Below are 23450 nucleotides of genomic sequence, written 5' to 3' on the forward strand. Positions count from 1 at the left end.
ATTGGTTATTTGGCGATATGACACGTGCCTTCGAAGGAAGAAGCTTCAATTCCCGTGGAGCGGTCGAAGCGGCACTCAAACAATACTTTGCCTCACGCCCGGCTGGATTCTACCGCAATGGAATCCATAAATTGAGGGAACGTTGGAGACATGTTGTTGATAATGATGGACAATATAATTAATTATTCGGTTATTTTTTCTTTGAGAAATAAACTATTGAAAAAGTGACAAAGACTTTCCCGCCAACCTAATACTAAAATGCAAGAACACCACTATCGAAAGAGCCATTAATCAGCTCATTCCGTTGGAGCTGACCGCCTCAAAAGAGGATCAAGATTAACAACTCATCAAACCACATCTGTATTGTCTTCCTCGTTAAGACCCCATGTCTGGACTGCTTTTCCCGCTCAGACTCCCTGTCTGTACTGTTCCTCTCGCCGCCCCCAGTGTCGCGGCAGCAGTAGTCCTCCTGCACGACTACAAACTACAAATATTTATAGAGACTGCACGTGTCTCAAATACACTAAAATCTTTCAACTAATAATCTATTCCCGTGAATTCCAACGTGACCAAGCTCTTCCAATCTTCCAATCTGCCCTGACCTCCACGACCTCCACGTCAAGCTCCACCCCCTCTGATGGCTATAAAAGGAAACGAATTCGACAGAAAGATCAGTTTACTTCTTCTGAAGACCAACGTCCCAACTGCTCCCGAACAACTCTCGCACCAAATGTCCGAACTACCAAATGCTGGAAAGAAGACTGCTGGACCCACTGGAAAGGCCAATACTCCTCGAGTCATGGAAGTCAGTGGCAAGATGATGGCACCGACGAGACATGGTCAGTTAACTCGATTTGTTCACAATAAAGATTATTAGTTTTTATTCCTTGTACTTACATTCTTACTCTGGACCACCGGCCTTAGAGTAGGAACATGTTTATAATGATTATGAAACATGAGACTGTATGATTCCGTAATCACTGAAATCGGAGGCGTTTGAACTTATAAAAATATAGTTTTATGTGGTTAAGGGATTAAGGGACAACACCTCATTGGATTGGTTAATTGACTTGCCTACTCCTGAGAAAAAAAAACATGAGGTGCGAAGTCAAAACTTGAAAAATTCGAAGAGGTCAACAGAAAACCGCGCCGGAATCGTAGGCACTAATTATCATTATTGAAGAAATATCATGTTTTTTGAAAACTACAGTTGGTTTTCATAATTGTAACATAGTTTGAACACTCGTACCCCTCTTCGGATATAACTTTTACAAAAACAGTTAGAAGAAGTTCCGTGCCAAATTTAAATTGATTTATGACTTTTTTTGAAATGTTAATAAATCCAATTTTTTGTTACAAGATATCACATAATCAAATGTGTGATTCAATTTTCTCTAATGTTACTGAATGCTAATGTGAAACTGATCGTTATCATTCCATGAATCCTCGGTCTCTCGATCTTCTTGTTTCATAAAAAAACTGTTTCCATGGATAAAAACTATTTCCGTATCTTCGGGAAACAAGAAGAAACATTGCGACCCAAAAGTTATTGTAATTGAAAAGTCATGAAAAAAAAGATAATTGTCCGTTCATCTGTTGAAACTTGCTTTCCTCCTGAGGACAAAATCAAAAAAGATAAGACAAATTGTTTTGCCCCTCCCACCTTCAATCTCTTCCTGATCTCTTTGAGAATTTCTCTTTCCTCCAGCATGGTATGGTTTTCACTAATCCTGATAATTTCAATCTTTGGTTTCGAAAATCCTAAATTGGTAAATGCATGCCTTGCATCTCGATCTCCTAGTACACCAGTGGTTACTACAGCAGCACCTACAGAAGCACCTACAGAAGCACCTACAGAAGCACCTACAGAAGCACCTACAGAAGCACCTACAGAAGAACCTACTGTAGCACCTGAAATTCGTGTGTTCGAATTCTCATTTTCATTTAATAATTTTATGTGTTATTCATTCCAGGAACATGCTCTGCATCAACAATTACCTATGGCATGGGAGATACAAATAACCCACAACAACAAGTCGATGTCACCAATTTCGGGTATCATCTACTAACCATCAACTTTTTCAAACAATATTTTCCAGTTTAACTTCAACTCAAATTGCTGGAACTCAGGATTCAATTTCCACGATGAAAATTTCATGCATGGCCATAGATGGATATTATGTGAACATGGAATTTAATGAGAATGGACAAGTCAAAGAAAACCTAGATAGTATCCAAAACATAACTGTCGAAGTCACATGTGACAGTCGTACTATGGAGTGGATATATTCTTCAGTTTTAGACAATGGAGACGTATACACTCACACGGTTACTTCCGCGGAGTGTCTCCAGATTGAAGAAACTCCACCACTCAGTAAGTAACTGGTCTTTACTATCTACCTTTTTTCCTCTCATAGAACCACTTTTCGGTATCTTCTATAGAAATCGAGATAATTGAGCTCAAAGTTGACGGTTCGGTTGGGCTTCATTAAAGAAAATAGGGTAATATAAAAATTAAAAAAATTAAGTCTATAACTTTTAGACTCTAAGAATAATTTCCGAGTATCTGTCCTTGTTGATAATATAGCACATTTTCACTCCATCATCACGCGGTGTATTCCACTATCCTGTTAATTTCTGATGTTTCCATAGTATCAGTACTTCGCACTATTCCTTAAACGGAACCTGTTTCCTTATCAGATCAAGTACCTGCTTTTTGATCTGATGATTCGTTTGGATCTTCATTATCTCCTTCATTCGATATCTTCATCCCAAAGATCTCATCCAAGATTTCGCCGAAACAACGAGAATTTATAGTGATCGAAGATGTAGGACGCATTATTTTCGTCCAAACCTTTTTGCACTCAATGGATCCCTCCCACACCAATTATTCACTATGTTTCTTTTTTTTCATTTTGATTCGAGAATGGTAAACCCATTTTCAAGCTTTCAAATGTGGAATGAGATCGTCAGGAGCTTTTCTTTAATCCATAGTGTTTCTCTCTCCGGGTAATATAGTGGAGGCATGCATGGCGTCGTCACATACGCCAGGACCGACTGTGACTTCAACGGCTACTCCATCCGCAGTTACTTCAACCACTACCTCCTAAACTAGTTCCACGACTACCTCCACGACAACGACAACAACAACAACTACAACAACCACGACTACTTCTTCTCCAATAGTTTTGTGAAATTCTTATGATTTTTTAAAAGGCATATTCAAAGACAAATAATTTTCGGCTACACTTTTCCTTTTGACCGGACAAATGTATGCACATTTTTCCTATGTTTGCAGTCTAGAAAAAGCTTCGAAATTTTGAGTTCTTAATCTTTCGGAATTTCCTTCTATTTTTCAAAATTATTTCTGAAGGTATCTTCAATCTTCACTAATAGTAAAGTTAAAAAAATTGTTTCCAATGACCCGATTATTTGTTGTTAGCGTAAAATCTTTAAGTGAGTTTTTTTGATCAACCGACCAGCGATATAGGTTTCATCTGAAAGTTCCACACCCCAATTGCAACTTTCCCTAGTCAGATCTATTACGTTTCATCGACATGACGAAGATCCTTTTTCAACTATCTAACTAGTAAGAAACAAACATTTTTCCAACTTTTGATCTGCGAAAGAATTTAGACACTTTAGTTTACGTAAGTTTTCTTGACATATTATTCATTTTACGATTCTGAACGTTTCAAACTTCAGGAACATGCTCACCAGACGCATTAGCGCTGAGCCCTGGAGACAATGGAATGAGGATACCAGTAACATCCTCAGGGTATGAACCATCTGGTCTTGTCAAACAAAATAAACTATTTCAGATTAACTGTCACTCCAATACCTAACACTATGGACACAACGTCTACAATGACAGTTTCTTGTACTGCTGCCAACGGGTTGTTTGCCTTCATGATATTCGAACCGGAACTTAATCCGCGTGAAAACGCAAACTTGCCACAAACAGTAGCTATTACTGTTTCTTGTAGTAGTGTGGATATGGTCTGGAAGTATGTTGATGTTCCGAGTGGACGATTACAAGCAATAACATCGGTAAGATGCAATGAGGCAGCTTCTGGTTGAATTTTGATTACATCAAAAGCTGTTCACATCTTAGAATATTATATTAGTACCAGGACAAAATTTTAATGAATGTTGAATTTTCTGTTGAAAATAATAAATGTTTCGAATATTGTGTGATTTTCCAGAATGGCAAGAAGGAATGACTAATTTTGTAGTTCCTACTTGGCAGTTGCCATGGCAGATCTTTAGTTGAACATTATAAAAAATTCGTATTTATTTTTGAATCAATAACCTCAAAGCCTATTATTCTGGTCTAATTTCATTGCTCGCTGCGGCCAAAAATAGCAGCGAAAACAGCTACTTTTAAATTAACGCATGTACCTTTAAAACCGTACCGCGCAACTAATGTATTTTTAGCCCAGGCCGTTTTTCTATTTTACAAGGAAAATAAATTGAAGATCAAAAAGAATTTGACAACACAAGAACGAGCGTTTCTCGTCCGTTTTTGGTCCGGTTCGTAGGTCCGGGTTCGTCCGTCAGGTTCATCAGGTTCGTCCGTTTGGTTTGTCGAAAATAGAACGTTCCGGGAGGAGAGAAAAAGGTTCGAATTCGTTTTCATCAGCCCGATCATGGGTGACTGCCAATTGTCGGGTAAGCTATATGTCAATGTAGACGGATATGTAGACGGAAACTTCTCATAAAAGATAACTCGGTTCTATGAAATTCTGACTTTTGCGGAATTTTGTTGCACTTCATAAAAAAGGTACTTGTAGAAAATATTAAATTTGGATGCTTTTCTCAAAATTTGGCTCTGATGATCTTTCGATAAAGTGTTCAATAAGTTATACGAAGTCTAGGATATCAGCTTTAGTCAAATTTGCACTGTAAAAAACAGAATCTTTGAAACAATCTCCAGTAGGGTTGTTCCATTCTTGCCTGTTGCTGTTTTCTGCTTGGTAATGATCTTATTTTAATAAAATAATTTCAAAATCTTCTTTTTTTAAATTTTCAATGAACATTGTTTAGGAATGCTGAAATCCAAGAATTGAGAAATTCAAAAGTTTGTTATTTCAGAACTTCGGTAAACCAAATTATTTTCAAAAAACTTTTAAGTTTTGGAAATCCGGAAAATATTCAGAAACTTTCAAGTTTGGGAAATTCTATAATTTTTCAGTTTCTCATTTTTATTTTCAATCTTCCGAACTTCAAATTTTAGAATTTAAGGGTGCGAAAAATTCGGGAAATTGAGACGAAAAAAGGTCAAACAGCGCCGAAGGCGCACCAGCCATCTGTTTGAAGAGCCGGAGGCGCGACAAACAGGCTAGTTGGAATTAATGAATTCTTAAATTAGGAATAACTGAGTTTCCCAATTTCTAAAATTGCTGTTTTCTGTAATTTTGGTTTTTCTAACTTTTTTTATTTCCAATTTTCATAAATTTTCCCAAAATTTCAGAAAAAGCTGTCAAGACATAAGGTTTCAAATTCCGGAATTGAGATATTTTTTTAATTTCTGAAGTTTCAAATTTCCAAATTTCCGAATTTTGGAATTTCGAAATTCTCAAGTTTCTAAATTTTTGAAATTCTGAGTTATTGAATTTCAAGAATCCGAATTTAAGAATTTGAGAGATAGCGAACTTCAGAATTTTATTGGGTCGTTTTTCCTTCATTTCAGTCTCACTTATATTGTAGAGGTGAACTTTTTTCATAAGATAACGGGTATCGTAAGCGGGAGCCAGGAGGTTCAGCTCCGGAAGGACGTGAACCGACTGGTATAATCAGATTTGGAATTCAAATACTTCTCATGATACTGTCTATGCTAATGTGAAACTGATCGTTAACGTTCTTCGATTCCTCGATCTATTGATCTTCTTGATTCACAAAAAAGCTATTTCCATGGATGAGAACGATTTCCGTATCTTCGGGAATTGAGAAGAAACATTGCCGCCAAAAGTTATTCGATCCGATCGAATTCACTAACCAACACAGCTGAGAAAATCTGAAAAACAAAACTGATAAAAAGATTTGAAAAATTGAAAAAATGGAAAGTCAGATACAGTAAATAAATATAATGGAGCAAAAATTAAAGATGTTGGCAAACCAAAACTGAACATTTCTTTAATAATTCAGATGTACATTGATAGAGAACACAGATAGAGATATCCCCCAATTTCCACTGTCCCGCCATAATCTCATGTTAAACCTACATACGCCATCTTCGGCATTCTCGATGGATGCCGTTCGCCGACGATCATCTAACGAGAATGAATAATTCGAAAATTCTACTTAACGACGTAATTCCGTTCACTCATTGTCTGTTCATCTGTTGGAACTTGCTTTCCTCCTGAGGACAACACCAAAAAAGATAAGACAAATGGTCTTGCCCCTCCCTTCTTCAATCTCTTCCTGATCTCTTCATTCCTTTCAATCATAGCAAAGTGCGAGTTTATCTTTGAGAATTTCTATTTCCTCCAGCATGGGATGGTTTTTACTACTCCTGTTAACTTCATTCTTTGGTTTCGAACATCCTAAACTGGTAAATGCATGCCTTGCATCTCGATCTCCTAGTACACCAGTGGTTACTACAGCAGCACCTACAGAAGCACCTACAGAAGCACCTACAGAAGCACCTACAGAAGCACCTACAGAAGCACCTACAGAAGCACCTACTGTAGCACCTGAAATTCGTATGTTCGAATTCTCATTTTTATTAAATGATTTTATGTGTGATTATTCCAGGAACATGCTCTGCATCAACAATTACCTATGGCATGGGTGATACAAATAACCCACAACAACAAGTCGATGTGACTAATTTTGGGTATCACCTGTTAACCATCAACTTTTTCAAACAATTCTCTTCAGTTTAACTTCAACTCAAATTGCTGGAACTCAGGATTCAATTTCCACGATGAAAATTTCATGCATGGCAAATGATGGGTATTATGTGAACATGGATTTTAATGACGGTGGACAAGTTAAAGAAAACTTAGATGAAATCCAAAATATAACTGTCGAAGTCACATGTGACAGTCGTACTATGGAGTGGATATATTCTTCCGTTTTAGACAATGGAGACGTACACACACACACACGGTTACTTCCGTAGAGTGTCTCCAAAATGAAGAAATTCCACTCAGTAAGTAACTGGACCTTACTATCTTTTTTCAATATTTTTTCAGATGCTTGCTCACCGACGGACATCACTTACCTACGAGATGATCCAGATTTTTACGTGGAAGTCACAGACTTTGGGTATGATTTATAAGTCAATATTGCCTGGTAATTACAAATTTCAGATTCGCATCAACTCGAATTCCGGATACTACTGAAACCATTTCCACAATGAAAATTTCATGTATGGCAATTGATGGAAACTATGTGAACATGGATTTTAATGGAGGTTTTCAAGCCGAAGACAACTTGAATAAGATACAAAATATTACTATAACTGTCACCTGTGACAGTCGTAATATGAATTGGATATATACTGGACCAGACCCAATTACTGGAGGAACAAAAGATTTTACAATTACTACTGTAGAATGTCCCCAGCTTCCAATTTAAATGCGGGTTTGATTCGGACTTCCCAAATCAATTGTTGTTAATAAGCATAGTATGTTGTTTCCTAATAAATTTTTATTTTTGTTGTTCTGGTTGTTCTTTTTTAAACTCCAAGTGAATCCAGGAAAAACATTTTGGGGGGGGGGGGGCATTGTTTTTCTTGTTTTTCACATTTAGAGGTAATTGCGAGACATTCATCGTACCGTGCATCGATTATTGAATGTCTTCGTAAATAAAATTCAAAGTCGGACATCGTCGAAAAGCTCAAATTGTTTGTTCACAGAACTGCTGTACGTTACCAGAGACCTGTAGCTTCATATGACTTACCAATATCTGCTCATCCAACCATAGATTGTCAATCAGAAGCTGAATTTCCATTCTTATCAAATTCAGAAGGCGACGTTCCTGACAAAGAGAAACCAGCTGCTTCGGTAACAAAAAATGCGACACTTTTTCGGCGGTACGCACACTTTTTTCTGCTTTTTTTGTGATGCTAAAATATTCACTGGGCCAATTTATGCTCAAGAACTGTGGATACAACCGAATTATTGCTCTGGACATCGAAATCACTTGCAAGAAAAAACAAATTCGGAGCCTTAGCCAATATTCATGCCAAAGACACTCAGAAGCAGAGTTGCAAGGACAATTTCTAAAGATTAATCTCGGCTCCAGTAAAGGCGGCTTTGATTTGAACCCATTTGACTATACCATTTGGGGATACTTGTCCCAGAAGATCTGCACAGAAACCTACCCAAGTTTTTAAGCTTTGAAGGTTGCCTAGAGCAAGAATGGGAGGATTTTCTTCAGCCAAAATTCTGGCTAGAAAGCTTAAAGAGCTTGGTAAAACATGAAATTTCGCAAAGACCCTATTTATGTGCTGCGTACAAAACATCAAGCAGATATCTTCCAAACTAAAATTTAGAGTAAATGTGTTGTTATTTTTTTCATAAATCTCGTAGAGCTTAGCCGCAGGCCCGACTGTTATTCTCTTAATAGTACTGTTTTATGAAGCGCAAACATTTTCCGTAAAAGTCTGAATTTCATCGAATCCCGTCGAGACTACAAACATTCACATTGGCATATAGCCTACCCGACAATTGGCAGCCACTCATGTTCGGGCTAATGAGAACGAATTCGAACCTTTTTCCCTCCTCCCGGAACGTTCTATTTTCATACAAGATCTCCATCGTAACGATCTCATTTGATCCTCCTTCATCCATTCTCTTTCCTCTCTTCGAACTAAATGATCTTACGGGGAACTTTATCAAAAAGATAAAGGATCGCTGGCAAGTATGACAGTATATGCGAATTCGTGTTTTTTGCTTTCCCTCCCGTTTCTGTCGCTCTCTTCTTGATCTCTCCACCTCTTGATGTTATATAAAAGTGTGAGTCCATGAGGACGAATGTCCTACTTCCCCAGTGATTGTGTCAAGATATGTCCGAAATTTCTTCTTGCAATCCTTTTTATTTCTGGATTGTTTCATTTTGGAGATGTATGCTTAGCTACATCACCTGGTGGTAGTCCGACAGTTCCTAGTTCTACAGTTATACCGCCAACCCGTTCTACTACTGAAACGCCAACCAGTTCTATTAGGTTGGCGGGAAAGTCTTTGTCACTTTTTCAATAGTTTATTTCTCAAAGAAAAAATAACCGAATAATTAATTATATTGTCCATCATTATCAACAACATGTCTCCAACGTTCCCTCAATTTATGGATTCCATTGCGGTAGAATCCAGCCGGGCGTGAGGCAAAGTATTGTTTGAGTGCCGCTTCGACCGCTCCACGGGAATTGAAGCTTCTTCCTTCGAAGGCACGTGTCATATCGCCAAATAACCAATAGTCGGAAGGAGCAAGATCAGGAGAATACGGGGGGTGAGGGAGAACATTCCATCCATTCCCATCAGCTCCTGCTTCACTTGTTTCGAAACATGTGGGCGAGCGTTATCATGTTGATAGTACACTTTCTTGTCTTTCAGGGCCGAACGGTCGACTGCTTTCTTGAGGTTTCGTAGTTGAGTAGTGTAGAGGTCTCCAGTTATTGTTTTGCCCTCGGGCAGAAGTTCCCAGTAGATGGGGCCGTCCACTCCCCACCACACAGAGAGCATAACTTTTTTCGGATGAAGGCCGGGTTTGGGGACATCCTGTGGGCTCTCTCCTTCTCCAACCCACTGGGATTTCCTGTGGTGATTATCGTAGAAGACCCACTTCTCATCTCCGGTTATTAGCCGGTCCAGCCATCGATCGCCCGCGTGGAGAGTGAGAAGAGTAATCGAATCGTCGACTCGGCGGTCAAGGTTGGCTTGAGTCAGGTGATGAGGTATGAATCGACCAAAAAGTTTTCTCATTCCAAGAGACTTCAAACCTTCAAGGACTGTGCTATGGTGAACTCCGAATGTGACAGCTAGTTCACGGCTAGATTGAAATGGATCCGATTGCAATGCGTGCTTCAGCTTGTCCAAATCCAACTCACGGGGTCTCCCAGAGCGATCCTTTTCATCGAGCGAGAAGTCATCTTTTTCGAAACGATGGAACCAATTGCGAATAGTATTGTAGTGAGGGGCATGTGTGTTGTACACATTCTTCAAGAAAGTTTCCGAATCCTTCATCGTGGTGTGAGATAGGAAGAGGTAAATCAAAACATGTCTGATGTGAATAGCAGTGGGAACAAACATATCGTTTCAATTACAGATGAGGAGCAGGGAAGGAAATGGGGACTTGTTTATATGGAAGGTTCTTATCACCTTGTTATTCACTAGAGTCGATATCATACACAGCCTCCATATACGAGAACAGTGATTAAACAAACAGAGTGACAAAGACTTTCCCGCCAACCTAATACTACTGAAACGCCAACCAGTTCTTCGACTGCGGTGCCAGCTCGTAAGTTTTACAGTCAGAGTTTTCATTTGGAATGCGTAGAAACCAAATTGATAAAAAATATTACTTTCAGGACAATGTCCCATTCTTCCTCTCGGGACAGGTGACAATATGGATATACAACAAATGATTGATGTTACTTATTCTGGGTAAATTTACATCACAATTCATTTTCCATCTTTGATTTTCAGTCTAACATTCACTCCAATCGCTGGCACTATGGATACAACAGCTTCTATGTCGGTGTCATGCACAGCTATCGATGGATACGTAGCCTATATGACATTCCCCCCTAATCGACAACCATTAGAAAACGGACAAGGAGCAGATGCTCCTCAAACTGTGACTATTACTGCAACGTGTAGTAGTGTGGATGAAGTTTGGTATTACAATACTATTTTGCCGGATGGTAATCCCTATACGGAAGCAATTACTAGTGTGACTTGTACACAGTCAATAACAGAAGGGCCGGGTGCTGGATGAAGATGAATTTATAAATCTTTGATGTTGATGTTTTTTCTCTATTTAATAATTGTTCACTTTTTGTAGTAATAAAACTTACTTTTTTTAATTAAAAAACCGTTGGCGGCTCTATAGCAAAAAATATCCAGAAGATATATTCCATTACATCAGAACTCCCAATTATAAGATTGATCACCTCACCTTCAACGAGCTCATATCGCCAGTTGGTCATAAAATCCGCGAGATTTGTGTTCATGATTGGGAACAATCAGTTTTACATGAAACCCACAAATGCCTGTTTTTTTTATCGTAGACATGTCTATGATGCCTATTTTGTCGAACCTGACACTATTACGCTGGTACGAAAAAAATTCCGAGCTGTGGAAGATAAAATCTGGTGGCCACGACCGAACTACAGTAGTTAGCTTTTTTTCTCGATTTCTTCCGTTTTCCGGCAATATATTATTATAGATCCAGAAAAATTTCATTTTCAGACTCGTTTGGAGGTTTTCAACACAAAAATGGTCGAAAAGCATTTTAGGTTACGGTAGTTGTCGTTGTGGGAATTTTTTAAACCAAAATAATACCTTGAAACAAATGAAGAGCTTCACAATTTTTTTCAGTATTTTTTAAATTTCTCAACAACCCATTGTCTGCCAAGAAACAAAATCGGAAGTCTACTTTTTTCCTCCTCATTTATCCGGAACTACACTATCTTCCCTCCGTTCAAGATCGCCATCATAACGATGTCATTTCAACCTTTCTCCCACTCTAATAGGCTTACAAGCTGGTATATCCCGATTATGCGAATTCATATTCTCATCTCACACTTTTTTCATTTCATGAACATTTCTCCACCCATCTAGAATTCGAATTCATCACTAGTTTCTAGCTAGAACCATTTATCCTTTTCTTGAATGTATCATGAGACTGGCAGGAGGTTTGCTGGCTTTAACTATAATCTTAACTTCTGAATTTATTCTCATGGCGGAGAGCTGCTTGGCAACTTCGTCTGCACGCGGTCCTTTCGTGACCAGCACTTCAACAACGACGTCTTCTACTACTTCTAGTACTTCTACAACTACATCTACAACAACAACGACTCCAACTACCACTACTACGCCAACTACTACCACGACTCCAACCACGACTACAACTACAACTCCAACGACAACAACTAGCACAACGTCTACAACTACAACCACTACACCGAGTACGACGACCACTACGACTCCAACAACTACAACAACAACAACAACACCAACTACGACGACAACCACGACACCGACAACCACGACCACTACTACTACAACCACTACAACAACCCCAACTACCACGACGACTCCAACTACAACCACGACTACAACTCCAACAACCACGACGACAACAACACCAACGACGACAACGACTACAACAACAACTACTACTACAACACCGACAACCACTACTACGCCCACCACTACGACCACTACCACACCAACAACAACGACTACTCCCACTACTACAACGACACTCAATCTTCGTAAGTTTTTTTTTCCGAATTCAAAAAAGAGGGTTTCAAACTGTTCGCTAAGAACCCCTCAAGCAAGTAATAAGTTCCCAAGACCCATATTTAGGTTAATATAAGTTTCCAAAATGAATTTTTAAAAAACTAAACTTTACGATTCGAAGTTTTTTGCTCTATCAGTGAATTCAATTCTCAAACGATTCTGATCTTTATTACATGGTGTCACTATTTCACCCCTTCCCGCAAACCTGTTGTGATATCAGATAAAGTACCAGACTTTTTGATCTAATGATTTGTTCAGAATCTCTTCCGTTCCAGATAGCTATCTTTGTAAGGATATTTATACTTTATCCAACATGATAAAGATGTATGATGTTCGAAAATGCGAAGTCATTAATCTGATATACCGTAAACACTCTCATAGGACACCAACCCATACTTGCTCCTTGAGCTTAATTATCTTCATTTCAATAAGATATATCAAACATAAGTCAACTGATTAAATGTTTTTCATATCACCAACATATTATCGATTGACAGTTTTTTTATCTTTATAGAAAATGAGATAATTGGGCTCAAACTGCAAGTATAGGATGGCCTTCTATAAGAGTGTTTACTGTATTTTGCTGCTCTCCACATAAGAAACGAGAATATTTCCAAACTTTGACCTGTGAAAAATTTAAGCACTGGAGGTATTTTGAAGATTCTGCCCTTTACATACTAATTCTTTTACGATTCTAAACCCTTCGAATTACAGGGACGTGTCCTACCGATGGTTTGACGCTCAGCTCTGGTGGCAGCGGAGTGATGATACCAGTAACATCTTCAGGGTATGAACCATCTGGTCTTACCAAATTAAAAAGAACAATTTCAGGTTAACTATCACCCCAATAGCTAACACTATGGACACAATTTCTACAATGACAGTATCTTGTACTGCTAGCAACGGGTTGGTTGCCTTCATGATATTCGACCCGAGTGGTAATCCGGTTGAAAACCAAAACAATAACGGGAATCCACAAACCGTGGCTATTACTGTTTCTTGTACTAGTGTGGAGGAGATATGGAACTATGTTGTTGTATTCAATGGAATACTTTATGAGATACCGATAACAGGAGTAAGATGCAATCAGGCAGCTACTGGTTGAATTTTGATAACATCAAAAGCGAAAACAAGATTATTTGAGAACCGGAACATAATAATTTTAATAAATGTTGAATTTTTGTTAATAATAATAATACATTTTTTGAGTACTACATTCTTTCAAAATAGCGTGGAAACATATTTCATCAACAAGCAAAACTCAAGAGCAAAATTCAACTGAAGGGGTCAGAAGGAATCAATGTTTAAGAAATTCACAAGAAAAGTAAGATCTGTTGTATGGGGACAGCTGAACAATACTGGATTTTGCCTGCAGGTGGGATTAAGGATGATCGCAGGGAGTACGTTGGGTTTCTGTATGAAATAACTTTCGAACTTCTAGAAGGAACATTACTTAAAATTACACAAACGCAGAATCTGCGAGATAATCATTTTCGAATATACATATGTCTTTACTGAGAAGATAGTAAGTTTTCGCTCCATCACCACGGGGTGTATTCCACTATCCTGATAATTTCTGATCCTGCCATTGTGTCAGTAGTTCGCTCAATCCTTCAAACGAAACCTGTTTCCTTATCAGATGCCTTTTGATCTAATGATTCGTTTGGATCTTCACTATCTCCTTCGTTCGATACCGTCATCCCAAAGATCTCGTCCACTGTCACGCCGAAACAACAGAGACTTATAGGGATCGAAGATGCAGAAAGTGTTTTTTCATCTAACTTTTTTTGCACCCCATATATTCTCCTCCCACTTGGATGGTACATTACATTAATTTGAGTCCGGTAAAACACATTTACACGCTTCCAAGTGTGACATCAGATCGTCAAGAGCTTTACTTTATTCAATGGTGTTTTCCTTTTTTGATCTTATTCTTATGGTGGAGGCATGCATGGCATCGTCTCCTATCTCGGGGCCGGTTGTAACTCCAACGACCACAACAAACGCAGATACTTCAACCATTACTTCCTCTACTACCTCCACGACTACAACCACGACTACCACTACCACACCACCTCATGTAGTCTTGAGTAATTTTTACACTGCGCGCCATAATTATAGAGCCACTTCAATTTTTGTAATTTTTCTGATATCCATGAAAGTTCCAGAATCCTTTCCAATGGTGATAAATATCATTTTTGAATCTGAAAATGTAGAGAACATTCAATTATAGATAGTGAAGCAACGGTTTGAAAAAAATGAAAAAATGTGCCACTTCAAAAATCATCATCACAATTTGTTCACTGTAAAAAGCAGATATTCAAATATTCCACTAGAAATTGATATTTCCAAAGCAATTTCTAAACTAATTTCAGTAGAAAAATTTTCGGTTACAAATGATTTTCGACATTTTTTTTCACAAAAAACGGAAGGTTTGCAAAAAAAACAATTTTTGCCTATTCCAAATTTTTTCAGGATTGTATAAGTTTTGTCAGATTGTTTATAAGAACCTGTTAAACATTATCAAATACATTATTTAGTCTACCAAAGCGCATAAAGAACTGATCAAAAGGTGCAAACGTTTATCATATGAGTTTATTGAAGCTAACTTAAGGTAAGTCGAAAATATAGTAAATATGACGGAATACATTTGAAGCTTCTCAGATTTATTTACCATAAGTTGAGCTTTAATTTCTTAGTTGGCAAGTTTTTATCATGACTCCATCCAAAAAAGTTATTTTGCTCCGACGGGTCGCGAATGTTAACTCAGAACTCTCATCTGCAGTTTTGCGCTTCTTCGTTTCCAGAGGTGTATCTTATTTGTATGAATATGTATAGAATAGTTGTCAACAAAAAATAAAGCTCTATTTTTGTTTTATATCTCTAGGAATTTTCAACCCTATACGACAAAGTACGTTATTTTTCCAAACTCTCAAACATGGTGTTTTTTCAACTGAGAAAAGGTCAGTATATTACTTTTGTTCTACAAACATACATTGTCGTACAGGGTTGAAAATTTTTAGAAAACATTTCCAAAAATAGAGCTTCATTTTTATTGTTGACAACTGTTTTGTACAGATTCGTATAAATGAGATACGCCTCTGGAAACCCAAGAAGTGCAAAACTGCAGATAAAAGCTCTGAGTTAACGCTCGCGACACGTCGGAGCAAAATAACTTTTTTGGATGGAGTCGTGATAAAACTTGCCAACTAAGAAATTAAAGCTCTATTTATGGTTAATAAATGTGAAAAGCTTCAAATGTGTCCCATCATATTTAGTATATTTTCGGCTTACCTAAAGTTGGCTCCAATAAACTCAAATAATTATTGTTTGCACCCTTTGATCAGTACCTTACACGCTTTGGAAAACTAAATAATGCATTTGATAATGTTTGACGAGTTCTTATGAATAATCTGACATAACTTATACAATCCTGAAAAAATTTGGAATAGGCAAAAATTGTTTTTTTGCAAACCTTCCGTTTTTTGTGAAAAAAATTTCGAAAATCATTTCTACCAGAAAATTGTTCTACTGAAATCAGTTTGGAAATTGATTTGGAAACATCAATTTTTAGTGGAAAATCTGAATATCAGCTTTTTACAGTGAACAAATTGTGATGATGATTTTTGAAGTGGCTTCATAATTATGGCGCAGTGAAAAATTGTTTTTTTTTACATTTTTTCATTTTTTTCAAACCGTTGCTTCACTATCTATAATTGAATGTTCTTTACATTTTCAGATTCAAAAATGATATTTATCACCATCGGAAAGGATTCTGAAACTTTCATGGATATCAGAAAAATTACAAAAATTGAAGTGGCTCTATAATTATGGCGCGCAGTGTATATTCAAAGGATTACAATATTCAAAAGATTTCCCTTTTTGAACAGTGCATAAGAATACTTAAATTCTAAATTTGACTTCCTTCCAGTGTCAGCCTACATATCATCCTAAAAACGGGAGAAGTGGAAAGGAAGCGCCTGTGGCTGTGACCGAAGTTTTCCCAACGACCACTACAGTAACCTAAAAATAATTTTTTCAGGATTCATTTTCTCGTTTTTATTGCAAATATTTTTTGGCGACGGTAGTTACGACAAAAAGCAGTGAAAACGAGAAAATTAATCATGGAAATAAAAATATTTTCAGATTACTGTAGTTTTCCGTCCTTCAGATTTAATTTCAGTGTTCTTGAAATATTATTCATTTAAAGACTCAAAAGCTCTCAATTTTCAGGAACATGCTCGGCAGATGCATTGGAACTCAGAACTGGAGACAATAATCAACCACACGTAATGATAGACATATTGTCGAATTAAAAAAAGACCTGAGAATTTTAAGACCGTCGCTTTTTTTGATCTACGAGAAAGTGCGGCAAAAACGAAATATTTTAGACTTCCGCCTCGTTCGAGCTATTTTCGCAATTAAGTTCGGTTTTTCGATGAAAAACAGATTTTAGAGATGCTAGCGATCATTTTCATACCAAGAAATCTAAATTTTGTCCAGAAAATCCTACTGAATTCACAGAAATAAGTTTCGTTTACTACCGTAGTGTTTCTGGGGCAAGGTCTCGAAAATTGACCGGGAAGCCACCCGCGGCCACCCCGATATCTAATATTTCTGACAAAACGTCCACAATGACTGTCTTGTAGTGCCATCAACGGCTACATCGCGTTCATGACGTTCCTTCCAAACGGTGGACCGTCTGAGAATGCGGAGTCGCAACAAACTGTGGAGATTACCGTTTCTTGCAGTGGTGTGGATATGGCGTGGATCTATTCATCTGATTCAAACAGGGCTGCTATGCCAAAAACAAATAACATCGGTATTAACTTGCTACTAAGCGCCGCTTTCCTCTGAAAGAGCTGATTTGAATCCGGGAACAAAAAAATATCAATTTTTTGAGGGAAATGATAAATATTTCGAAAACTATGTTATGCTCCAAACGCAAAAACATGAAAAACAAAACATTTATCAGCATGCAATATTCAAGAGTATAAACCCGAACGAGGGCTGAAAGGAATTAGTGTGGAGGAATATTCACAAGAAATATATGAGATCGTTAGTATAATTTACAAATGATTAGAGGGACAGACTGGATTATATCTAGTATGGGAATCGGCCAGAGTTCTTGAGAACCAAAGCAGCACAGTATGCCTTGTCAGTGTAAGTTGCGTTGGGGCACATTGAGTAAGGAGAGCACACTTCGTCACGCTTCAAGCATCTGTTTGACTCGGAGCACATGTAGGTGTTTGAATGAGCACCAAGGCATTCTGAAATTGGAAAGCTACAGAAACGAAAGAAATTGTTAAAGTTACCTTCACAAGAGCACTTCAGTTCATCGCTGCCATCGGAGCATTCGGCGACTCCGTTGCAACGAGTGTAAGCCGGGAGGCACTTCTTGTCGGCGGAACACTTGATAGATCCAGACGCGCACTGAGAACAATTTTGCTCGTCGGACTTATCTTCGCAATCCCAGACTCCATCGCAACGACGACTGGCATCGACACATTTCCGATCGCATGTGAACTGACTGGCGTTATCGATACCGCATTCTTTGACTGGTGTGCAGTTCTTCTCGTCGGCGCCATCGTCGCAGTCAAAGATACCATCACAAACCTTACTTCTTTTGATGCACTTTTTCTGAGCATTTCCAGCAGCAGGGCAGGTGAAAGTAAGCTTCGGGTGGCACTTCGAGCAACTTCCTCCGCACGATTCCTCAACTCCTGAACAAGCCTCGGATTCAGTGTAATCCTTGCCATCGGAACAGGTGACTCGTTTCACTTTGGTTGCGAATGCCTCGATACTGCAAGTTCCTGGACAATTCTCCTCGTCCATGCCATCTGAGCAATCCTTTTTGCCGTCACACACTTGAGAACGTTTGATGCAAGTTCCATCGTCACAGAGAGCCTTGTCGGATCCAGAGCAGGTCTTGCAGTCGCATTGTTGCTCGTCAGAGCGATCAGCGCATTGGGCAACTCCGTCGCAGACATGGCTGGCCTTGATACATTGCTTTCCGCATTTCTGAAAACAAACAAGTGTTTAATGTTACGAGAGACTAGACTTACATGAGCTCCTTTTTGGCATTTGTTGCAATTGTTTTCATCACTACCATCCGAGCAGTCCTTGACACCGTCACATTTTGCAGAGAGTGGGAGGCATGCGTTGCTACCATTGCACTTGAATTGATCTTTGGAACATGTTGACTTGCACATAGCCTCGTCCGAGCCGTCAAGACAGTCTTGAACGCCATTGCAAAGTCGTTCAGCAGTTAGACAAATCAGTGTTGGCTGCACCTTGGTCTTTCGCTTCTTCTTCGAATCCTCTTCAATGTGAGAACGGCACGAGAACACTGATTGGCACTCTTTGCAATTCTCCTCATCAGATCCGTCCTGGCAATCTTTGAATCCATCGCATCGCTTTGACGAAGGAATCACCATGTGAACGGCGCCTGTGCAGGCGAATCCAAATCCGGAGCATGTTGAGACGTTTGGAGGGAACATAGATGACATTGGAATACCGCCGAGATCGTCGAAGTGAATTTTGTCGGTCTTTGGCCAGAATTTCGGGTGACGAATGGAGTAATCCGTGAGGTCCGTGCTGTCGGTTGACATCTTCTGAGCAGACGAAGTGAGCATCAACGTGAGCGGTATCGCCGCCAGAACACCAAGGATAACGAGAGCCAAAACGAGGACGATGGCTACGGAAGGACACTGAAAAAGGTTTGAATGATTAGAAAAAATTGTTCGCTTACTTTTCTGGCACAGGAACAACATCCACTTGAGACCATTTCCTTGAACTGATCCATCCGGTGACTGATTTTCTCTCCCAGAGTCCTAAAAAAGCATTTTGAGCGATAAAACATGATTCCGCACTCACATTGGCTCCTCTTGTGCAAAGTTCACTCGGCGATCCGTTGCTGCTGATTGGCTCATCGCCTGTAAGTTAAGACGTTAACCGTTAATTAAGGTCGGATAAAGGCGAAAAACATAATTGGCACTAGAAAAACAGCAAAACATTACAAACGGGTTGGGAGTCCCGTTCGGAAAAAACAGAAGACAAGAAACTCGAATTTGAGCGGGCGGAGGTCAAAAATTCAGATTGAAACCAATGTAATGTTCAGCTTTGAGTCTGTTTTCCGCATATAAACGACCGGAAAGGGGAACGAATTTAAAAAAAGACTATCGCGCGCTTTTGCCTCGCAGATTACTGTATGCGTTGCGAGACCCGCAAAAAATTGCGGGGAATTCAAAATTACAATTTTCTTGTAATTTTCGTAAAGAACTACTAAACTTCGACTGCACGCCGTCCCACAGAACAATTCCGAACTGCAAATTAATTTTTGATCTACAGAAAAAAAGTTTGGTGCGATCACAACTGCAGGTCTAAAACCATAATTTCAGAATTTTTTATCTGATTTTGTGGAGTTCCAAGATGATTCAAATGATTCTTAAAAAATTAATGGGGGGTTATAGATTCATGTATGGTCGTTTTCCGGAAGAAAAAAATGTCAAAAATGGTCGTTTTGAAAGTTTTTTTTACAGAAAAAATCAATCTCCTCTTTCAGTTTTTGACATTTCTAGAATTTCTATATTTCAAAAAAACCGCACATATTTTCTCTACATTTTCTATGAATGAATTTTTAAATTGTCTGATATAACTTTTTTTATAATTCAAAAACCTCATGAAATTGCACAAAATAGCATTTTTGCGTTGTTTTTTGATTATAAAAAAAGTTTTATCAGACGAATTAAAAATTCGTCCATAGAAAATGTAGAGAAAATAATTGCGGTTTTTTTGAGCTATAGAACTCATAGAAATGTCAAAAACTAAAAGAGGAGATAGATTTTTTCTGTAAAAAACTTTCAAAACGAGCATTTTTGTCATTTTTTTCTTCCGGAAAACGACCATACATGAATCTATAACCACTAATTAATTTTTTAAGAATCATTTGGATCATCTTGGAACTCCACAAAATCAGATAAAAAATTCTGAAATTATGGTTTTAGACCTGCAATTGTGATCGCGCCAAACTTTTTTCTGTAGATCAAAAATTAATTTGCAGTTCGGAATTGTTCTGTGGGAGAGCGTGGACTGTTTAAAATAGTTTTTCAAATAACAATTAAACACTGGGAAAAAACTTCAATTGTTTTCATCGATAAAACTGCTTAAAACTTCTCTCATTTTATCGAAAAGCCCATTCAGCATTCGTCGTGTCTGAACTTTTGTCTCACTGATCAGCTTCAAAAAAGTTATGTCGAGTTTACAAAGCTTTGTTGCAAAGTGATAAAGTTCGCACCCAAAAAGCACCAAAAACAACAAAATCTGCACACCCAATTCTGTTTTGATTGGTATTTTCATATTTGTTTTTAGCATTTCGTGAGACCAAAAATATATAATCTTCGGCCAAATACCTAAAATTAGTGTCTAACCAGAGAGTAGGTATAAAAGCTAAAGACCAGGCACGGAAGAGGAAAAGCAGCGGAAGAATTCTATGAGAATATGCTGATACCTGAAAAAGCTACTCGTATCATTGGAGGACATATCATAATTTCCGCGTTTCTCGGAATTCTGGTGAATCTTTTCATGTTTTTCAAATTCATTTCATTTGATAAAACTAGCTTTTATATTCTTTGCACCTCGAAAACCGTGTCAAACTTCGTTCTGTTGACAGTTTATTTCCTCTACATAGGACCAACTGATTTTCTGTGAGTTACATATGAAACATGCCGTAGAGCATAGGGATGTTAAAATCTATAAATTCTAAAAATCTGAAATACCGCCTGCTACTCATTAAGATACACTCAAATCGGACCATTATCTCTAAACACGTATTTGAATCAAGCAATGGGATTCGGAATGTATCTTCAAGGTCCTATAACACAAATGATAATCACGATAAACCGCTTCTTGGTGATTTGGTTTACCCCGACCAAAATCCCAGAGTACAGTAATCGGATTACTGTAACGGCTCTCTCTGTATCTTGGGCGATTGCAATTTGGTTGTCAACTTTAATAGGCTTGCCTGGTTGGGATTTCGAATGATTTTTGAGCCTTATCTTCTGGTTTTTAGATAATTGTCGGGTGCCAATGGGATTTGAGCATATAGGATACTACAGTACTCCATGCAACTATCAGATTACTATAATCACCGTTTCTGCTATATTTCTTCTGGCGATTTTCACGAACAGCATGAACCTCATGATTGCTGGTAAACTAATTTGGAGTTGGGTAAGAAATTGGGATAAGTTTTTTTAAACATGACTCGAATGAAAAAACCCCGAAAAAATAGAACATTTAAATTCAGAAGAAGGCACGTAGCAATTTATCATCCGAAGCCAGCCAACAACGGCGAAAAACTTCGGCTCGATTCTTCTTTCAGTCTTGTATTCAAGATTGGATTTGTGTAATGGATGTTGCAAATAATATGGTCTCTCATATTTACTGTTCAAGTGATCGTCTCTGTATTTCACTTGCTTTGATTGCTTTTGGAGTTTTAGTTCCTGGAGTAGATGGGGAAACAAATTGCAGAACTTCTAAAATAGGAAATGTGAAACTACAGATTGGTAATGTATCTCTTCAACTATCGATCTTCTGGAAAACGTATTGTTAGTAGAGATGTGACCACTGAATCTATGAGAACTATAATTCGTGTTTCACCAGTTCCAGTTTCTTAACTTATAACTTAAAATGCCCAAAACAATTTTTTTCCAATGGTATGTTATAAATAAAACGTCTTGTAATCATTTATGTGCTAAAAAGTTTCCCAATAAACGCCGATGGCCGTGGCCGATTATATTTGGCCGTGGCCGATTATATTTGGCCGTGGCCGATTTATATTTTCCGGATCTATTTTCTCAATTCGGGCTTTTTTTTCAATAAACAATTTTTATTTTCCGACTTGTTTGGGGGTAGAATCGTTTCAAAAACAAGAGTTGACAATTTTCAAAGAATTTTTTTTTGATTTTTTAACTTTGAACTGTCACCATAGTTTTAAGCTGAAAAAATCAAAGTATACCGTATCAGCTGTGTTTTATCAGTTGACACTTTTTTTGATATCTTGCTTAGGAATCAAGAAAAATTAGTTCGGAAATCACAATGTCGGGTAAGGAGGAGTGCCCTTCTATTGCAGGTTTTAAGGAATCCAGAAAATCTGTGTTCATTCCCGCGAAACAATTTTATTTTCATTAACCCACGGCATTAGGTCGTAAGAAACACTTACTTTCACAATGACACCAAAATGTGAAGCAAATGGTCTGGCAGGCCAGGCCATAAAAAGCGAGAGACAGGAAAGATGTAAAAACTCTTCGGGTTGTATGTAATTTGGTCCCTTTGCACTTGATGGTGTCCACAAAACGAATATTCTCCTTATTTCTTTTCGTTCCCTTACTCATATCCATCCCTACTTATGCTTGTGCTCCAACATCAGCAGTTAGTGATCCTGTAACATCCACAACTGAGTCCGTTACTACTGAATCCACTAGTTCTGAAGCTGAAACTACGACTATGATGGATACATCTACAGTTTCCAGTACTACTTCGGAAGTTTCAACTACGACGGCTATGGAAGAAAGTATGGTTTTCCACTTCCAAAATCGTTTAACAGTGAATTACAATCTTTGAAAATTTCAGCACCCTGCGCTCAAACAGATGTCATTCTAGGAACAGAACCGGAAGTACAGTCGCTAAAGTAATTTTAAAATTAACAAAAACCAAAAAAAATTTCAATTATAACTCCATGACTTCGAATGGTGTCACAACAACTTCAATGACAGTAACCTGTTCCTCTACAGACTCTGCCGATTATGTTCGAATGAATTTCGATCCTTCTCAAACTCCCCACGTAAATTCAAACAACGACGGCTTCCCTAGCTCGGTTACTGTTGAATTAACTTGCAGTTCGGATACAAACACGTGGACGTTCTTTAAAATTGATGTGGGTGTTCTCACTGTCGACGGAGTCACTTGTACTCAAACACC

General features: G+C 38.2%; 6 protein-coding genes across 6 annotated transcripts in view; 4 read left to right on the plus strand and 2 right to left on the minus strand.

The window, feature by feature from the left end:
* Nucleotides 1–23450, plus strand: part of CBG08532 — a gene marked incomplete at both ends in the record, with an annotated part of 46699 nt that overhangs the window by 21035 nt on the left and 2214 nt on the right. The window contains 3 exon segments of the mRNA XM_002636206.1: nt 2100–2374; nt 6757–6838; nt 10653–10933. Of these exon segments, the coding sequence (XP_002636252.1) occupies nt 2100–2374; nt 6757–6838; nt 10653–10933 (638 nt within the window).
* On the plus strand, nt 638–877 carry CBG08537 (the record flags this gene model as incomplete). The annotated part of the gene is made up of 1 exon (XM_002636210.1): nt 638–877. The coding sequence occupies one exon, from the start codon at nt 638–640 to the stop codon at nt 875–877; it is 240 nt and encodes a 79-aa protein (XP_002636256.1).
* On the minus strand, nt 4457–5726 carry CBG27016 (the record flags this gene model as incomplete). Its single annotated transcript, XM_045237366.1, has 2 exons — nt 4457–4714; nt 5490–5726. The coding sequence occupies 2 exons, from the start codon at nt 5724–5726 to the stop codon at nt 4457–4459; spliced, it is 495 nt and encodes a 164-aa protein (XP_045098816.1).
* CBG08535 lies at nt 11239–16580 on the plus strand (the record flags this gene model as incomplete). The annotated part of the gene is made up of 9 exons (XM_002636209.1): nt 11239–11343; nt 11395–11482; nt 11816–12445; nt 13188–13260; nt 13305–13548; nt 14314–14655; nt 15014–15087; nt 15173–15282; nt 16516–16580. The coding sequence occupies 9 exons, from the start codon at nt 11239–11241 to the stop codon at nt 16578–16580; spliced, it is 1731 nt and encodes a 576-aa protein (XP_002636255.1).
* Nucleotides 17577–20285, minus strand: Cbr-egg-1 (the record flags this gene model as incomplete). Its single annotated transcript, XM_045237367.1, has 5 exons — nt 17577–17743; nt 17789–18470; nt 18503–19306; nt 19693–19847; nt 20183–20285. 5 exons carry the CDS (start codon nt 20283–20285, stop codon nt 17577–17579), a joined length of 1911 nt encoding a protein of 636 aa, XP_045093826.1.
* On the plus strand, nt 20964–21987 carry Cbr-srx-113 (the record flags this gene model as incomplete). Its single annotated transcript, XM_002636207.1, has 4 exons — nt 20964–21178; nt 21269–21498; nt 21544–21701; nt 21778–21987. Coding segments are annotated over 4 exons (813 nt in total), but the record flags the coding sequence as incomplete, so codon positions are not given.

The sequence above is a fragment of the Caenorhabditis briggsae genome (assembly GCF_000004555.2).
Source record: "Caenorhabditis briggsae complete genome, chrV, whole genome shotgun sequence".
NCBI classification, from domain to species: domain Eukaryota; kingdom Metazoa; phylum Nematoda; class Chromadorea; order Rhabditida; family Rhabditidae; genus Caenorhabditis; species Caenorhabditis briggsae.